Source organism: Ipomoea triloba, chromosome 3 (assembly GCF_003576645.1).
Source record: "Ipomoea triloba cultivar NCNSP0323 chromosome 3, ASM357664v1".
In the NCBI taxonomy this organism is placed as follows: Eukaryota; Viridiplantae; Streptophyta; class Magnoliopsida; order Solanales; family Convolvulaceae; genus Ipomoea; species Ipomoea triloba.
In genome coordinates, this window is record NC_044918.1 from 18,494,949 (window position 1) to 18,512,426 (window position 17,478).

At 31.4% G+C, this 17,478-nt stretch overlaps 1 protein-coding gene and 1 pseudogene across 1 annotated transcript; both read left to right on the plus strand.

Moving 5' to 3' along the window:
- Positions 1–2,042: 2,042 nt before the first annotated feature.
- LOC116013017 (gibberellin 3-beta-dioxygenase 1-like) lies at positions 2,043–3,658 on the plus strand. Its single transcript, XM_031252679.1, has 2 exons — positions 2,043–2,472; positions 3,000–3,658. Exons 1-2 carry the CDS (start codon positions 2,043–2,045, stop codon positions 3,656–3,658), a joined length of 1,089 nt encoding a protein of 362 aa, XP_031108539.1.
- Positions 3,659–15,282: 11,624 nt separating this feature from the next.
- Positions 15,283–16,628, plus strand: LOC116013018 (annotated as a pseudogene).
- Positions 16,629–17,478: the final 850 nt, after the last annotated feature.

Consider the following 17,478-nt stretch of genomic DNA (forward strand, 5'->3'; position numbering starts at 1 on the left):
TATTAATTAATTAATATATATATATATATATATATATATATATATATACACACACACACAGTATACAGACATACAGTAAAACAAACAATATACACTAATGGAATTAATTAATTAATTAATATATATACATATACATACATATATATATATATTAATTCGGGGAGGGGTATCCCCGTCCCCGGCGGGGAATTCTAAAAATTCCCCATACCCGTCCCCGATCCCCGCAAAACTTCCCCATCCCTGTCCCCGTCGGGGACGGGGCACATTGCCATCCCTATGTTCAATGCTTGAATCTTATCTTTCAGTGGGAGACTTGGCTTTATATACTTGATTTATTGACTTTGTTTATCAACGAATTGTCAGAAATGACTTTTTTTTTTTTTTTTTTTTTTTTTTCTGCCAAGGACCTTGTGGTCCAGTGGCATCAAACCTTCCTTTTATACGGGAGGTGGTGGATTCGAGCCTCAGTGGAGTTGGAGCTGCAATTGACTATGTTATCAAATGTGACTTATATATTTAAAATATCATTTTGCAGCTGCAATTGACTATGTTATCAAATGTGACTTATATATTTAAAATATCATTTTGCATGTAATCAGCAAACAACTAACAACTAATTTATTCTCTACCCATGGTTTCTATTGCTTATCGAATATTATTGACGATACCCGTGACTGTAGCATCAGCGGAGTGAAGTTTTTCAAAATTGAAGTTATTGAAAACCTACTTAAGATCTTCAATGTCACAAGAAAGATTGAATGGTTTGGCAATTTATTCTCTACCCATGGTTTCTATTGCTTATCGAATATTATTGACGATACCCGTGACTGTAGCATCAGCGGAGCGAAGTTTTTCAAAATTGAAGTTATTGAAAACCTACTTAAGATCTTCAATGTCACAAGAAAGATTGAATGGTTTGGCAATTTTGTGTATTGAGAAGGATATGCTAGAAAATGTTAATCTGCAATTATCGATGGTTTTGCATGGAGTAAAGCAAGCAAAAATTTTTTGTAATGGTTATTTTTGTATTTAAAAAATTGTTGCAAATTTTCTAATATTATTTCATGTTATTTGATATTATCATTTTTTAATATTATTAAATTTAAATCTTAGTTTGTTTTATATAGGGCCCTTTCTTTTAATTTTGCCCCGGGGCCTATAAAATGTTTGAAACGGCCCTGTTAATTCATAACACTCAACGATTAGGAACGGTAAGAAGCATGCATTTTCCTTTCTTAAAGAGTAAGTTTAAAAAGTATCTTTGTTTGAAAAATAAAATTTAAGAACGTAATTCAATGATTAAGAACGGTAAAAAGCATTTTCCTTTCTTAAAGAGTAAGTTTAAAAAGTATCTTTATTTGTAAAACAAAATTTAAGAACGTAACTGAAATAAATATCTTTATTTGTAAAACAAAATTTCAGAACGTAACGGAAATGAATATATTTATTTGAAAAATAAAACTTAGGAACATAACGAAAAGAAATATCTTTATTTGAAAAAACAAAATTTAAGAACGTAACGGAAAGAAATATCTTTATTTGAAAAATAAAATTTAAGAACGTAACGGAAAGAAATATCTTTATTTGAAAATAAAATTTAAGAATGTAACGGAAAGATATATCTTTATTTGAAAAACAAAATTTAAGAACGTAACTAAAATAAATATCTTTATTTGTAAAAGAAGATTTAAGAACATAACGGAAATGAATATATTTATTTGAAAAATAAAATTTAAGAACGTAACAGAAAAAAATATCTTTATTTGAAAAATAAAATTTAAGAATGTAATGGAAAGAAATATCTTTATTTGAAAATAAAATTTAAGAACGTAACGGAAAGAAATATCTTTATTTGAAAAATAAAATTTAAGAACGTAATAGAAAAGAAATATTTTTATTTGAAAAAATAAAATTTAAGAACGTAACGGAAGGATGCAGTGTGTGGAACAATATAATAGCCCTCTCTCCTTAACCCTCCGCCAACTTTTCTCTTTTCTATTATCATATCGTCTTTCTCTTCGATCACTGCTTTGAACGTAACCATGAGCACAGAGCTGGATCATCTCATCCCCATAGATTTCAAAAACGTGGTCCAAGTTCCCGATACCCACACCTGGCTCATCAACAACTCTTCTTCAAGCGACGAATCTGTTCCCTTGATCGATCTTGAGGACCCGCAAGCCCTCGAGAAGATAAAAATGGCTTGTGAAAATTGGGGTGTTTTTCAGGTGACCAACCACGGCATTCCAATGGAGCTTCTTGCCCAAATTGAGCATCAGGCTCGCCGCTTCTTTGATTTGACGAGGGAGGAGAAGCTCCTCACTCTGCGCTCCCCGGACAGCCTCTACGGCTACGGCATCACCCACATTTCACCCAATTTTAACACTCTCATGTGGATGGAAGCTTTCACCCTGCCCGGATCGCCGTTGGAGCTTGCACGCCGGGTTTGGCCTCAAACACTTTCTGGTATTTTTTATTTTTTATTTTTTAAATTTTAAACTATTTACAAGGTATTTAAGTGTTACATATCTCAATTATGTCTTTTACACTTTTGAAAAAAAAAATCATCATGTCTCGTGTTAACCATAATTAATTGTTTATATGGTAAATGCATGCATTCTGTTTCAATTAAAGTAATAGTTGTACTATATATATATATATATATATATATATATATATATACACCCAACAATAAGATGAATATACAGCTTAATCATTTTTTTTTTGTCGCCTTCTCGCCGTCGCTGGTCACCGAATTTTGTCGTCGAAATTAAAATGACTAGTTATTACAAGTTATTTATTGGTTATTGGGCTTAATTGACTCAATTTGATACGTTAAAGGGTTTAAATTAACATTGACCTTTTTAAAAGTTTAGGTGTTTAATTGACTTTTGGTGTAAAGTTAAGGGGCATATTTGACTTTTTTTCTTTTTCTTTTTCTTTTAATATGTTTGTTGAAACGATGATATTTACATTGCTGCTTTAATTTGTTTGTTTAAGCACTGTGACCGAGGATTACCAAGAACAAATGAGGGGCCTAGCTGAAAAGATAACTTGTTTAATATTTAAATCATTGGGCATATCTCGTGAAGATGTGGAATGGTTTGAGCCCAAAAGCATGGAAGCATTCCTACATTTCAACTCGTACCCGAATTGCCCAGACCCAGCCCGTGCATTGGGCATGGTCCCACACACAGACGCACCTCTTATAACTTTACTATACCAAAGCAACACCAATAGAGCCCTCCAAGTGTATGGGCCCAATCTCAAATGGGTCGACGTGGAGCCCATTTCCAATGCAATCATCGTCAACGTCGGTGACATGTTGCACATATACTCTAATGGACAGTACAAAAACGTATTACATCGGGCCATTGTGAGCGAGGCCCATCACCGCATCTCCATTGGCTATTTCTTTGGTCCGAAAAGTGATGTCAGCATTTCATCGCCACTTAAATTGATCAAGGGCGGTGATTTCCCCATGTATCGCCCCATAACATGGAAAGAGTACCGTAAGATTAAGGTTAAGCACTTTAACAAGGCCTTGGAGGTGGTTCGTTTCAATTCAGTTGTCGTTGAAAATGCCAATGCCCTAACCAGTGGTGATGAGGCACCACTTGATGGAGTTGATGGTGGCAAAGTGGAAGCTTTAATTTAGAAGCGTAGAAATTAGAGTATGTATTAAGAAATAAAATGCACAATTACTGTCATTATGATTAATTAGAGCGGATTTGTTATGATCAGCATATTAATATCAATGGTTTTTATTTTGATGTTATGCACAATGTATTAAATATTTATTTTATATTATTTAAAGTTTTAAAAAGTAGACATTGTGAGACAAAGATCATCTGGGGCAAGCTCATCTTGTGTGAGCAAGTTTCAATTTGACATTTGAGACACTTTATCAATTAGCGGATATAGATCGGATTCGTATAACAACAATAATAATTGTAATAATATATCTTTGTTGTCAAATTACTGTATTTCAATATGCTTGTAATTAACTTAACTGCATGTATTTGACTCATTGTGCTTCAGTAGGTTGAGAAAGTAGCCATAGATACTACATTGTAACAGAGTCAGTAGTACTAAAAAAAAAAAAAAAAACTTAACTGCATGTATATCATTTTATAAGAAAAAAAAAGAATTAATGTCATCTGTAGACTATAGCCCTCCGAGTATAGTGTGACACCTAGTCAATTTTAATCATTTTCAAGCATAAAGGACTACTTTGTTCCTAATTTACACGATCGAAAAGGCTAAAACTAACTTAAAGATCACGACTAGTTAACTTTTGAAATAAGATTAGGATTAAACATAATGGTGTTATCAGGGGCCTTGTGGTTTAGTGACACTAAGTTGCTTTCTTATATGAGAGGTTGTGTGTTTGAGCCCCAGTGGAGGTGATATGATTAGAGTGACATTGTTTTATGTTACTTGTCATGTACATGCTTGTGAATTTTGCAATCATTATACCCTAAACCATGATCCAACTTATAAAATGGACGGCTAACATAAGGTTAATTAATTTTTAGTATATTAAAAGTTAATTAATTTTTTGTGTATTGAATGTCTTTTTATACTATAAAAAATTAAACTTTTTGTACATTAAAATTGAACATTCAGTATGCTAAAAACGAAGATTTATTCGTGCTAAGAACGAAGATTTATTTGAAAACTAAAATATTTTCCCAAGATGAGCGGAAAAAGAATGAGAAATATCTATTCGGAGGTGATGTGTAGCAAAAATGAGTGATGGTGAGTGTACGGGTGTGGAGTGTCGTTTCGCTGAGGATTGGGGGTTATGGCATGCAATATGCAATCACAAAACTAGGCACTAGCACAAGGAAATAAATAAGAAGCTAAGCAAACAATAACAAGGTAGAACAAACACATAAACAATAGATAAGTGCAAAATAAAGAAATAAGACTCAAGTTAAGGGCATTACCATCTAGATGCTTTAACCCTTAAGTTTGGGAGAAGAACATTAACCCTAGGTTCTTGAGGCAAGCACTAAAGAATCCAAGTTTCCACAAGGATTAGAATAAGAATTGCCCCATTTCCATGGTGTATCAACCCAAATTCTTGAAGAACAAAAGCTATTTAAGCCCCAAATCTACTCATATTTCCATAGAAGAGAAAATGGGTTTGAGATTGGGTTGGCTCAAGTCTCCCATCCAATTCCCATTGAGATGGAAGACTTTCCAAAGACAAACAACAATCATTGTACACTAATCATTGAAAGATAGAAATAAAGGTAATTCAAACTCAAGAACCCTATGTGGGTTTCTTCCCCTTTTTCACAATAATCAAAACTTAAGCATCAAAATAGATAGTACAACCCTAACTCAAGCCCATAAACTAACTACTCATGATTAAATAGCATAAAAAACACAAAAGCACAAGTAATAAACATAAATCTTGATAAAGAAAAGAGATAAAGGAAAGAAAGCTTCTCTATTGAAATGGGTGGAAGAATCTTGAAATCCAAGCTTCAAATCCAAGATTACAAGCTCCAAAAGTGTTAAAATACATAGATCTAAGCCTAATCTAACCTAAAAATATGAAAGAGAGTGAATGGGAGTGTCTAGGGTTCAACCATGGATCAAAACCAAGTTCAAAATGCTCAAAACGAGCTTAAATAATTGCAGAGCAGGTGTGAAACGGCCACCCACACGCCCGTGTGGGTGCCCATTTCATTTTGGCAGATTTACGGTGCATTTCTCACTGTGTAAGTGATTAATATAAATGGGAGTGTAAAAATGTGTGTGATATGTCGTTCCGCTGAGGATTGGGGTTATGACACGTAATTGTATGAATTAAGAATACTAGACACTAGAGTATGTGAATCAACTAGAATCCAAGCAACTAATAACTGAATGATGGAAATTAAAGAAAATAAATTGACTAAGGAATTAACTGTATGATAAGGGAATGGGTCAGATTAAAGGAATTGTAACCTTGATGTTCTAACAATCTCAGAATTAGGGAAGGAATAGTTAACCTAGGGATTTATGGGCAATGTGCATAAGAATTCAATTCAGCTACTTTCGTAATCAATAAACAGAATTAGGCTACAATTGCCCCACTGTCGTGATGCATCAATCATAACCTTAAGCACCTAAGCATTGTAAGCCCCCAAATTACCCATATTCTCATAGTAGGAAAAATTGGGTTGAAATTGGTTAGGTTGAGTATTTCACCCAACTTTCGTTGTAATGAAATCCTCTCCAAAGCAAATCAATAAAAGCTGCGCATCAATTATCAATAAGAGGAATTTATACTCCAATTCAAATATAAAAACCCTAGATCAATAAATTATCCCTTTATGCAATAATTATAAACCTAGTATCAAGAATAGCAATAGAACCCTAATCCAAATCCAAAAGCTAACTACTCATGCATCATAAAAGTAAACAAAACAAAACTATAATAAATCATCATAAATATTGCAAGGAATATAAAGGGAAGAGAAAACTTTACTGATAATGAAGAATAATTCCAACTTTAATCCGTGATTCCAAGCTTGAGATTAAATAATCTAATATAAAACTAATCTAAACTATGCTAGGGAATTATAAAGAGAAGGGGAAAAATAAACTCAAACTAACTAGGGTTGGGAACTCTGTATGGGAACCTCCTAAATTGTAGAGGATATGTAGAATATATAGGAGATAAATGGGCCTTGGGCCCATGAGGCAACTTCCAATTCTTATTCTTGTTTCCTTTCCTTAGGTAATTTCCTTTTCTTCCAAAACTTGTCCAAAATGTTCCAGAATTCTTCCTTTGCTGCTCCTTGTGGATAATTCAACCCTTGGGACAATATAACACATAAACAATTCTCAATTTCACTAGGATAAAGAAAATAAGCATCAAAACAACTAAAATAAGGGATGAATTATTGTACAAAATAGTAGATATCAACTCCCCCACACTAGAACTTTTACTTGTCCTCAAGCAATTACCAAGGACAATCCACCTTCCAAGCAATGAAACTGATCACACTTCCTCTCTGCACAACCAAACATACCACCAACCAACAGAAAGCAAAGTGGTCACAGCCACAAAGCAAAGAAAATAGACTATCCCCGGCATCGGCGCCAAAATGTGATGAGTATAATTGTGAGTGTAAAAAGAGGTGTGATATGTCGTTCCGCTGAAGATTGAGGTTATGGCACTTTATGAATTTTTTATTGGATTGTCATAGTTTCTATAAACATTAAGGTAAGTTACCCATTTTCTGTTATTGTTTCTTTTATCTCAGTATCTTTTTAAATTTTCTATGTTTTCAATTTTATAGGAAGATTTTTTTTATTTTAGTACTATTGACTCTGTTAAAAGTCCAAATTGAAAATGAGGAAATCATCCATGTGGGTGAAAGGTAAGTGGTTACTGAGTAGGGTTAGATGAATTGGACTCGATCAACTGAATAACCTAGTAACCCACTACTATACCCACCCCCACCCCACTTCCTACTCCACCCAAAATTTATTTAAATATATTTTGTGTAATTGATGTTTGAATTAGTGTTTAAAATTAATATTTACTACAAAAATTGAACTCCTAACCTTTCAATTAGTTTAAGACTATTAAAATTAACTATGCTAATGACACTTGTGAATTCTTTTTTATAACTATTTATTTATATAAGTCATATTAGTATGTTTATTACAAGTGTTAATTAACTTAGTCATATTACAAGTCATTAACTATGCTAATGACTAATATAACTTAGTCATATTATGTTTATTACAAGTGTTAATTAAAATGATTAATTGTAATTAAATTTATAGAAATATTAGTATATTTATATAGTTAATATAAAGTTTATTTATAACATAAACTATATAAAGTTATAAACATTTTATAAAATTTATAACTTAATAATATTATAATTATAAACTAAAATTATTACATATAAATTATATTAGTGTTAAATATAATTTAAATAATTATAATTGTATTACAAATTAAAATCTAATTATCTAAACATTAATTAAAATTTAATTATCTAAAAATACATTATATATAAAAACACATTGGATTTGTTCAAAAAGTTTATTGCGTTGAATCGGTAGTGATTCTAGTTTTAACTAGAAGGTTAGAGGTTTAAGTTTATACAAATTATTAAAATAAAATATTTAATTAATTTATTAATAAGAAATGGGCTGGCTAGCTGGCCCGTTTAGCCCGCAAGCCCGTGCTTTGTCGGCAAATTATACCGTGCACCACGGTGTACATAGCAATGTGCACTACGTACCTAAACGACGTCGTTTTGAACATTGTAAACTAATTGTCCGTTTTTTTGGAAATCACGTTTCCCGTTTCGGCCGGTCTCTGTATTTATGTTAATATTCTGTGTATTCCAGGCAATCATTCTGTGTATTCTAGACAACCGTTCTGTGTATTCTAGGCAACCGTTATGTATTCATGTTAGTAACACATGTTGTGATGTGTTTGTGCATTCGAATGTTTAAGAGGATGAGTTCTGTGTATTTTTGTCAATATTCTGTGTATTCATGTTATTAACACAGGTTGTGATGTGTTTGTGCATTCGAATGTTAGGAGAATGAGTTCTGTGTATTTTGTATCAATATTCTGTGTATTCTGGGCAAACATTCTGTGTATTCTAGGCAAACATTCTGTGTATTCTATATAATGATTATGTGTATTATAGATAATGAATTCCCTGGAGTCATTCGCGTCCGCGTCCACTAACATCTGTGTATTTTGTGTCAATATTCTGTGTATTCTAGGAAAACGTTCTGTGTATTCTAGATAATGATTATGTGTATTATAGATATGAATTCCCTGGAGTCATTCGGGTCCGTGTCCATTAACACCGAAACGACGTCGTTTTATGTACATGGTGCACATTGCTATGTGCACCGTGGTGCAGGGTATAACGATTGTGCTTTGTCAGGTTGGGCTAAAAATCTGGACCTGGATTCGAAATTGGTGAGGTTGAGCCCATCCCGTTTCTTCACCAACCGTGACGGGCGTGACTCGTTTTGACAGCTCTGATATTGTATTTTTGTCTAATCAAGTGCGCAACTTTGAAAATGACCAATTTGGTCCTCCGTTCTGTCATTGTCAGAAATATGTTTAATTCGATAGTATTTCTAGAAAAAAAGTAAGCAGGATTCAGTTAGGATTATCCTGCGTCAAGACTCAGGAATTAACAAATATATATGTTGTAAATTCACGTAGTGTATCATAAGAAACAAATTAAAGGTTTCATTCAATGCTCCTAGAACCATCGTATCGGAAGGAAGGGATTAAGTGGGAAATGTGTGTTAGTGTTACACAAACTTTCAAAAATCCTACCGTTTAAGACACTCTTCAGACAAGGACTTGATTGGAAGTTTTGTGATGAAAACTTTACATTGTGACGCGCAAAAGACTTCCAAGTCTTGTTTTGGAATTTAATTAGTAGCTGGAAAGAAATTGATGGAGTTAGTTGTATATGGGTAACCAATTCAATCACCACATGATCTATCATATCCATCCTCACCATTTAATGTCAAACCATATATCCACAGAGATGAAATTAAATAGCAGAAATCATGATGAGTAGCATCTCAAGAATTATTAGTTTAGTGGTTGGAATTGTTGTTTGCTTCATCTGTCATGGCTAGCTTCTTGCATGCTGGTCTGGATAATGGATAATCTTCTGCATAATATATTCGGTTGAAAAAACAATGTTTATATTTTCATATAAAAATACTTTTTTTTTTTTTGCTTTGTATGGAATTTAGTTAATATATATGTAGCGTATTATGTTCAAATATTATTGATTAACATTGAATGTTATTGTTATTTGACAAATAGTAGTTACAATTGATTTTCTTTCAAATTAAATTTGTATATAAAGCTTATTTGTGATTGCAATACACATTTGAATATGGAGATTTATGAGAAAAATATACCTGGTAATTATAAAAATATAACTATGTAATTATAAAATAAATATATTTTAACGCTGGTTTTAAAACTACAACAAAATAGACTGAATTATGAAAACAAAATTGTTAACAAAACACTTAATAACCGCGAATAATATTGTAAAGAAATAAATAAAGAAAAATATTTAGCTGCGGTTAGAATGTAAAGGCCACTATTATTTAACACAATAAATAAATGAATATATTTAGAGGCGGTTATAACTAGAGTTGTTATTTAAATGAATAGATAAATTAGATAAATTTAAAACCAAATGAAATAACCCAATTTAGCCGGGGTTATAAAATCGCCGCTAAAATATATCAACACTGGTCAATAATTTTTGCGGGTGTAGAAAACTGTCGCTAAAAGAATGATAAAGATCTAGTGGGAGGGAAAATATATAATTTGAGAAATATCTTTATTTGAAAAATAAAATCTAAGAACAAAAAAGTATCTATATTTGAAAAAATGAAATTTAAGAAAGTAAATGAAAAAATGAGAAAAAGTATCCTTATTTGAAAAATGAAATTTAAGAACATAATTGAAAGTAATATCTTTATTCAAAAAACAAAATTTAAGAACGTAACGTAACTAAAAGAATGAGAAATATCTCGTGGGAGGGATAATATATAATTTAAGAAATATCTTTATTTAAAATAAAATGCCAACTCACCGTCCACGTAAGCAAGTAACCTAAAAAATGCATGGTAAGTGGTAACCTGCTAGCATGTGAAATTGAATACATTTGGATTGTTCAGTGGCCTAATTGCATTTTTTTTTTCAATGACCTAATTACACTTTCAGGTTACATTTAGTGGCTCAATTTTGACCTTATTCCTTTTTTTTTTTTTTAATCCAATGGCCCAATTGTTGTTTACTGTGTAATTGAATGACTTATTTGATCATTATTTCTTATTATTATTGTAAAAGGACATTTTAGTCTTTATGCCTCTTCTTTCTTTCACATTCTCAAGAATTCAATTCCCCCCTAACAAAAAATATAATTCGAGTTTTTTTTACTTTATTCCACTTTATTTATTTTTCACAAAATTACAATTCTTTTCATCTCTAATTCACTCATCCCAACCAAACGCCCTGTAAGAATGTAATTGAAAGATTGATAAAAATCCTGTGGGATAGACAATATATAATTTAAGCAATATCTTTATTTGAAAAATAAAAGTTAAGACCGTAACTTAAGAAAGGAGTAAATTTCACTTTTAGTCCTCGATTATTATGGCATGCCACATTTAGTCATATTCTTTTAATTTTGTCATATTATATCTTTGATTTTGACAACTTTCACTTTTAGTCTCTGACTATTGTGGCATTACAACATTTAGTCCTATTATTTTAATTTTGTCATATTACATCCATGACTTTGAGCAACTTCCACTTTTAGTCCTCGAATATTATGGCATTGCCACATTTAGTCATATTCTTTTAATTTTGCCATATTACATCCATGATTTTTCATTTGATTGCCACCATTAATCTTCCGTTAAAAATACCATTATTTTACTGTTAAAAATATGAGTTACAATATTGAAACACAGTGATATTCATAAATCGACATATAACAAAGGAAAAAATCCTTATACATATCGTAACTCATATTTCTATGAGTTACGGTATTACATCCTTTGATATTTACGATATTTCTAATGTGTTTGAAATATGAGTTACGATATGTGCAAGGATTTTTTTTCTTTGTTATTTGTCAATTCTAATGGTAAATAATGTAATTTTTTGTGAAAGGCATGGATGTAAATATGGAACAATTAAAAGAATATGACTAAATATGGCAATATCATAATAGGCAATGACTAAAAGTGAAAGTTGCTGAAAGTCATGGGTGTAATATGGCAAAATTAAAAGAATAGGACTAAATGTGGCAATGCCACAATAGTCGAGGACTAAAAGTGAAAGTTGTTCAAAGTCTGAGATGTAATATGACAAAATTAAAAGAATATGACTAAATGTGGAAAAGGCATAATAGTCGGGGACTAAAAGTGGAATTTGCTACTTAAAAAAGTATCATTGTTTGAAAAATGAAATTGAAGAACCTAACTGAAAATAGTTTCTTGCCAAGACCTTGTGGTCTATAGTCATGACTACAGTTCGGTTCTGGTTCCCGGTTCCGAAATCGGCCGAACCGGAACCGAACCTTCCAAGTACGGTTTGGAACCGACGGTTCCGTTTCGAACCGGATTTTTTAAATTTTTATGTGTAAATTTTTTAAATTTTTAAAATTGTCCAAATTCAACAATTAATATTTTTTGTTGAAAAGTTTTCATTCTAAAATGTGTTTAAAATAGTTATATTAAATATTTAAACTTCAAAGTTAAACTATATTTTAAAAAATTTGTTATAGTTGAATTTTAAAATGTTTTTTAAACTTTAAACTTTAATTAAATAATAATTAAACTTTAACTAAATAATAAATAATAATTAAAAAAGTTTATTTTTTTAATTTTCCGGTTTGGAACCGGAACCGAAACCTTATGGGTTCCGGTTCCAACAGTGCATGGTTCGATTCGAACCGAACCGTGGTCATCCCTAGTGGTCTAGTGGCACCCGGTTGTACTCTCATATGGAAGGGAGTGGGTTCGAGCTTCAGTGGAGGTGGCTGTTGACTCTTTGTGCTTCAGTAGATTGAGAAAATAGCTATGAACAAATACTACATTGTAATAGAGTCAGTGGTATTAAAAAGAAAAACTGAAAATAGTTTCTTAAAGAGAAATGTTATTCAATATTAACCCCTAGAAATTTTTTTCTCTCATAGTTTCCTTCATAATATGGTATTGTTTGGTTGCGTTACTTTTCCACTAAAAGTTGGTGGGGAATTCAATATTCACCCCTAGAAATTTTTTTTTTCTCATAGTTTCCTTCATAATATGGTATTGTTTAATTGGTTGCGTTACTTTTCCATCAAAAGTTGGTGGGGAATTAATTCATGACACTCAACGATTAGGAACGATAATTAATTCATGACACTCAACGGTTAGGAACGGTAAGAAGCATGCATTTTCCTTTCTCAAAGAGTAAGTATAAAAAGTATCTTTGTTTGAAAAATAATATTTAAGAACGTAATTCAATGATTAAGAACGGTAAAAAACATTTTCCTTTCTTAAAGAGTAAATTTAAAAAGTATCTTTATTTGAAAAATAAAATTTAAGAACGTAACTAAAATAAATATCTTTATTTATAAAACAAAATTTAAGAACGTAACGGAAAGGAATATATTTATTTGAAAAATAAAATTTAGGAACATAACGAAAAGAAATATCTTTATTTGAAAAATAAAATTTAGGAACGTAACGGAAAGAAATATATTTATTTGAAAAATAAAATTTAGGAACATAACGAAAAGAAATATCTTTATTTGAAAAATAAAATTTAAGAACGTAACGGAAAGAAATATATTTATTTGAAAAAATAAATTTTAAGAACGTAACGGAAAGAAATATCTTTATTTGAAAATAAAATTTAAGAATGTAACGGAAAGAAATATCTTTATTTGAAAAATAAAATTTAAGAATGTAACTAAAACAAATATCTTTATTTGTAAAAAAAAATTTAAGAACGTAACAGAAAGAAGTATCTTTATTTAAAAAATAAAATTTAAGAACCCAACGAAAAGAAATATCTTTATTTGAAAAACAAAATTTAAGAATGTAACGGAAAGAAATATCTTTATTTGAAAATAAAAATTTAAGAACGTACGGAAAGAAATATCTTTATTTATTAAAAAATAAAATTTAAGAACGCAACGGAAAGAAATATCTTTATTTGAAAAATAAAATTTATGAACGTAACTAAAACAAATATCTTTATTTGTAAAACAAAATTTAAAACACAAATATCTTTATTTGTAAAACAAAATTTAAGAACGTAACGGAAAGAAATATCTTTATTTGAAAAATAAAATTTAAGAACATAACGAAAAGAAATATCTTTATTTAAAAAACAAAATTTAAGAACGTAACGGAAAGAAATATCTTTATGGGTGTTGCTATTTGTACCACCCTTTAGTGAAAAGTTTATGTAAATAATCTTGAAATTGTAAAAAGATAGAAAATTTCAACAATAGTGTAATATTTACACCAATCTGGTCAAATGTAATTTACAAGATTTCATTAATAATTTTTTAATTGGAAATTTAAAAATTAAAACATACACTTGTGAGAGACCGTCTCACGGATCCTTGTTCGTGAGACGGGTCGGGTCGGATCAAAGCACCATACAAATGCCATACTTATATGTGCAAATGTCATACTTATATGCTCAAATATAACACTAATCAAATATACAATTTTTGTTACTTATAAGAGAAAAAGTAATACATTTTTGATAATAAGTAATGTTGACAAGTGCCCCTTACTTATAAGGGCAAATATAATACTTTTGAGGAAAAATGTAATACTTTTAAATTGAAATGTAAAAGTATTGTATTTTCCTTTAAAAGTATTAATTTACCCTTATAAGTAACAAAAATTTTATTCATGATTAGTATTACATTTGAGCATATAAGTATGACACTTGTGCATATAAGTGTTACATTTGCATCTTGACCGACCCGACCCGACCCGTCTTATGGTGAGACGGTCTCACACAAGTTTTTGCCTTAAAATAAAATCCCCTTGCCTTCCCCGGAGAGAAGGTAGCCCCTAATGAATGTGGTGAAGCTAAAAACAAGTTAGTGACCTGCAATAATTAAGAACGGTAAAAAACATTTTTCTTTCTTAAAGAGTAAGTTTAAAAAGTATCTTTATTTGAAAAACAAAATTTAAGAACGTAACTAAAATAAATATTTTATTTGAAAAATAAAATTTAGGAACATAACGAAAAGAAATATCTTTATTTGAAAAACAAAATTTAAGAACGTAACTAAAACACATATCTTTATTTGGAAAACAAAATTTGAGAACCTAATGGAAATAAATATGTTTATTTGAAAAATAAAATAATTTAAGAACATAATGGAAAGGAATATCTTGATTTGGAAAATAAAATTTAAGAACGGAAAGAAATATCTTTATTTAGAAAATAAAATTTAAGAACGTAACCGAAAGAAATATCTTTATTTAGAAAATAAAATTTAAGAATGTAAGGGAATCAATTATCTTTATTTGAAAAATAAAATTTAAGAACTTAATAGAAAAGATATTTTTATTTGAAAAAATAAAATTTAAGAACGTAACGGAAAGATGTAGTGTGTGGAACAATATATATAAATTGAGATGTTTCTTCATTTGACCCTCTTTCCTTAACTTTTCTTTTTCGATTATCATCTATCGTCTTTCTCTTCAGGTACTGCTTTGAACGTAACCATGAGCCCAACAGAGCTGGATCATCTCGTCCCCATAGATTTCAAAAACGTCGCTCAAGTTCCCGATACCCACACCTGGCTCATCAACAACTCTTCTTCAACCGACGAATCTGTTCCCTTGATCGATCTTGAGGACCCGCAAGCCCTCGAGAAGATAAAAATGGCTTGTGAAAATTGGGGGGTTTTTCAGGTCATCAACCACGGCATTCCAATGGAGCTTCTTGCCCAAATTGAGTATCAGGCTCGCCGCTTCTTTGATTTGACGAGGGAGGAGAAGCTCCTCACTCTGCGCTCGCCGGACAACCCCATCGGCTACGGCGTCATCCCCTTTTCACCCAGTTATAACACTCTCATGTGGATGGAAGGTTTAACCCTGTCGGGATCGCCGTTGGAGCTTGCACGCCGGGTTTTTCCAGAAGATTACTCCCCTTTCTGGTATTTTTTTTTTTTAATACTCATAATTCGGTAAGTTAAGTGTTACATATTTCAATTGTGCCTTCTGCACTATTGAAACAAAAGTCATCATGCCTCATCCTGTGTGTGGTACTAATGATTTATTGATAGGCTGTAAGTAACATGTGAATCTGTTTCAATTAGAAATCTATATTGATCCGTTAGAATTACATGTTTTACTACTCAACAAGATGAATATAAAACGTAATAATTTTTTTTTTAAAATTGTTGAAACTATGATATTTACAGTGACCGAGGATTACCAAGAACAAATGAGGGGTCTGGCTGAAAAGATAACTTTATTAATATTTAAATCATTGGGCATATCTGGTGAAGATGTGGAATCGTTTGAGCCCAAAAGCATGGAAGCAGAACTCCTACCCGAATTGCCCAGACCCAACCCGCGCATTGGGCATGGCCCCACACAGAGACACATCTCTTATAACTTTGCTATACCAAAGCAGCACCAATAGAGGCCTTCAAGTGTATGGGCCCAATCTCAAATGGGTCGACGTCGAGCCCATTTCTAATGCATTCGTCGTCAACGTCGCTGAAATGTTGCAGTTATACTCTAATGACCAGTTCAAAAGCGTGGTACATCAGGTCATTGTGAGAGAGGCCCAGCACCGCATCTCTGTTATCTATTTCTTTGGCCCGAAAAGTGATGTCAACATTTCATCGTCACCTAAACTGATCAAGGACGGTGATTTTCCCATATATCGCCCCGTATCATTGAAGGAGTACCGTGAGATTAAGGGCGTGCACTTTGACAAGGCCTTGGAGGTGGTTCGTTTCAATGCAGTCGTCGTTGAAAATGCCAATGCCCTAACCCGTGGTAATGAGGCACCACTTGATGGAGTTGATGGTGGCAAAGTGGAAGCTTTAGAAGCGTAGAAATTAAGAGTATGTACTGAGAAACAAAATGCATAATTAGTGTCATTATGATGAATTAGAGCGTATATGTTATGATCAGCATATTAATATTAATGGTTTTTATCGGTGTTTAATGTTTTGCACAATGTATTAAATATTTTTTTTATATTATATTTAAAAATTTTCTAAAGTAAACCTTGTGAGACAAAAAGATCATCTGGGACAAGCTCATCTTGTACAACAAGTTTCAATTTCACATTTGGGACACTTGCATCCATTACCAGATATAGATCGGATTCATATAACAACAACAATAATTTTAATTATTATTCCAATACTCGGAATAACAATATATCTTTGTTGTCAAATTATTGTATTTCAATATGCTTATAATTAACTTAATTGCATGTTTATCATTTCATAAAAAAAGAGTCAATGTCATTTGTAGACTGCAGTCCTCTGAGTATAGTGTGACACCTAGCCACTTTTAGTCGATTTCAAGCATAAAGAACTACTTTGTCCTTAATTTACACGGTCCAAATGGCTAAAACTAACTAAAGGATCACAACTATTTAACTTTTGATAGGACTAAATATGATGGTTCCAATATATTTGAAGAACCCAACTGACATTAATAACTCTATTATATATATGTTTCTCAATACAATATACTACATCATAGCACAATACTTAGCTTGGTTCTCATTACATATTGCTCGAGTGATGATTAGATAGACATTGTTTCATGTTACTTATCCTATGCATGTTTGTGAATTTTACAATCATTATACCCTAAATCATGGTACAACTTATAGGATGGACCACTAACATAAGGTTAATTAATTTGTAGTATATTGAAAGTTAATTAATC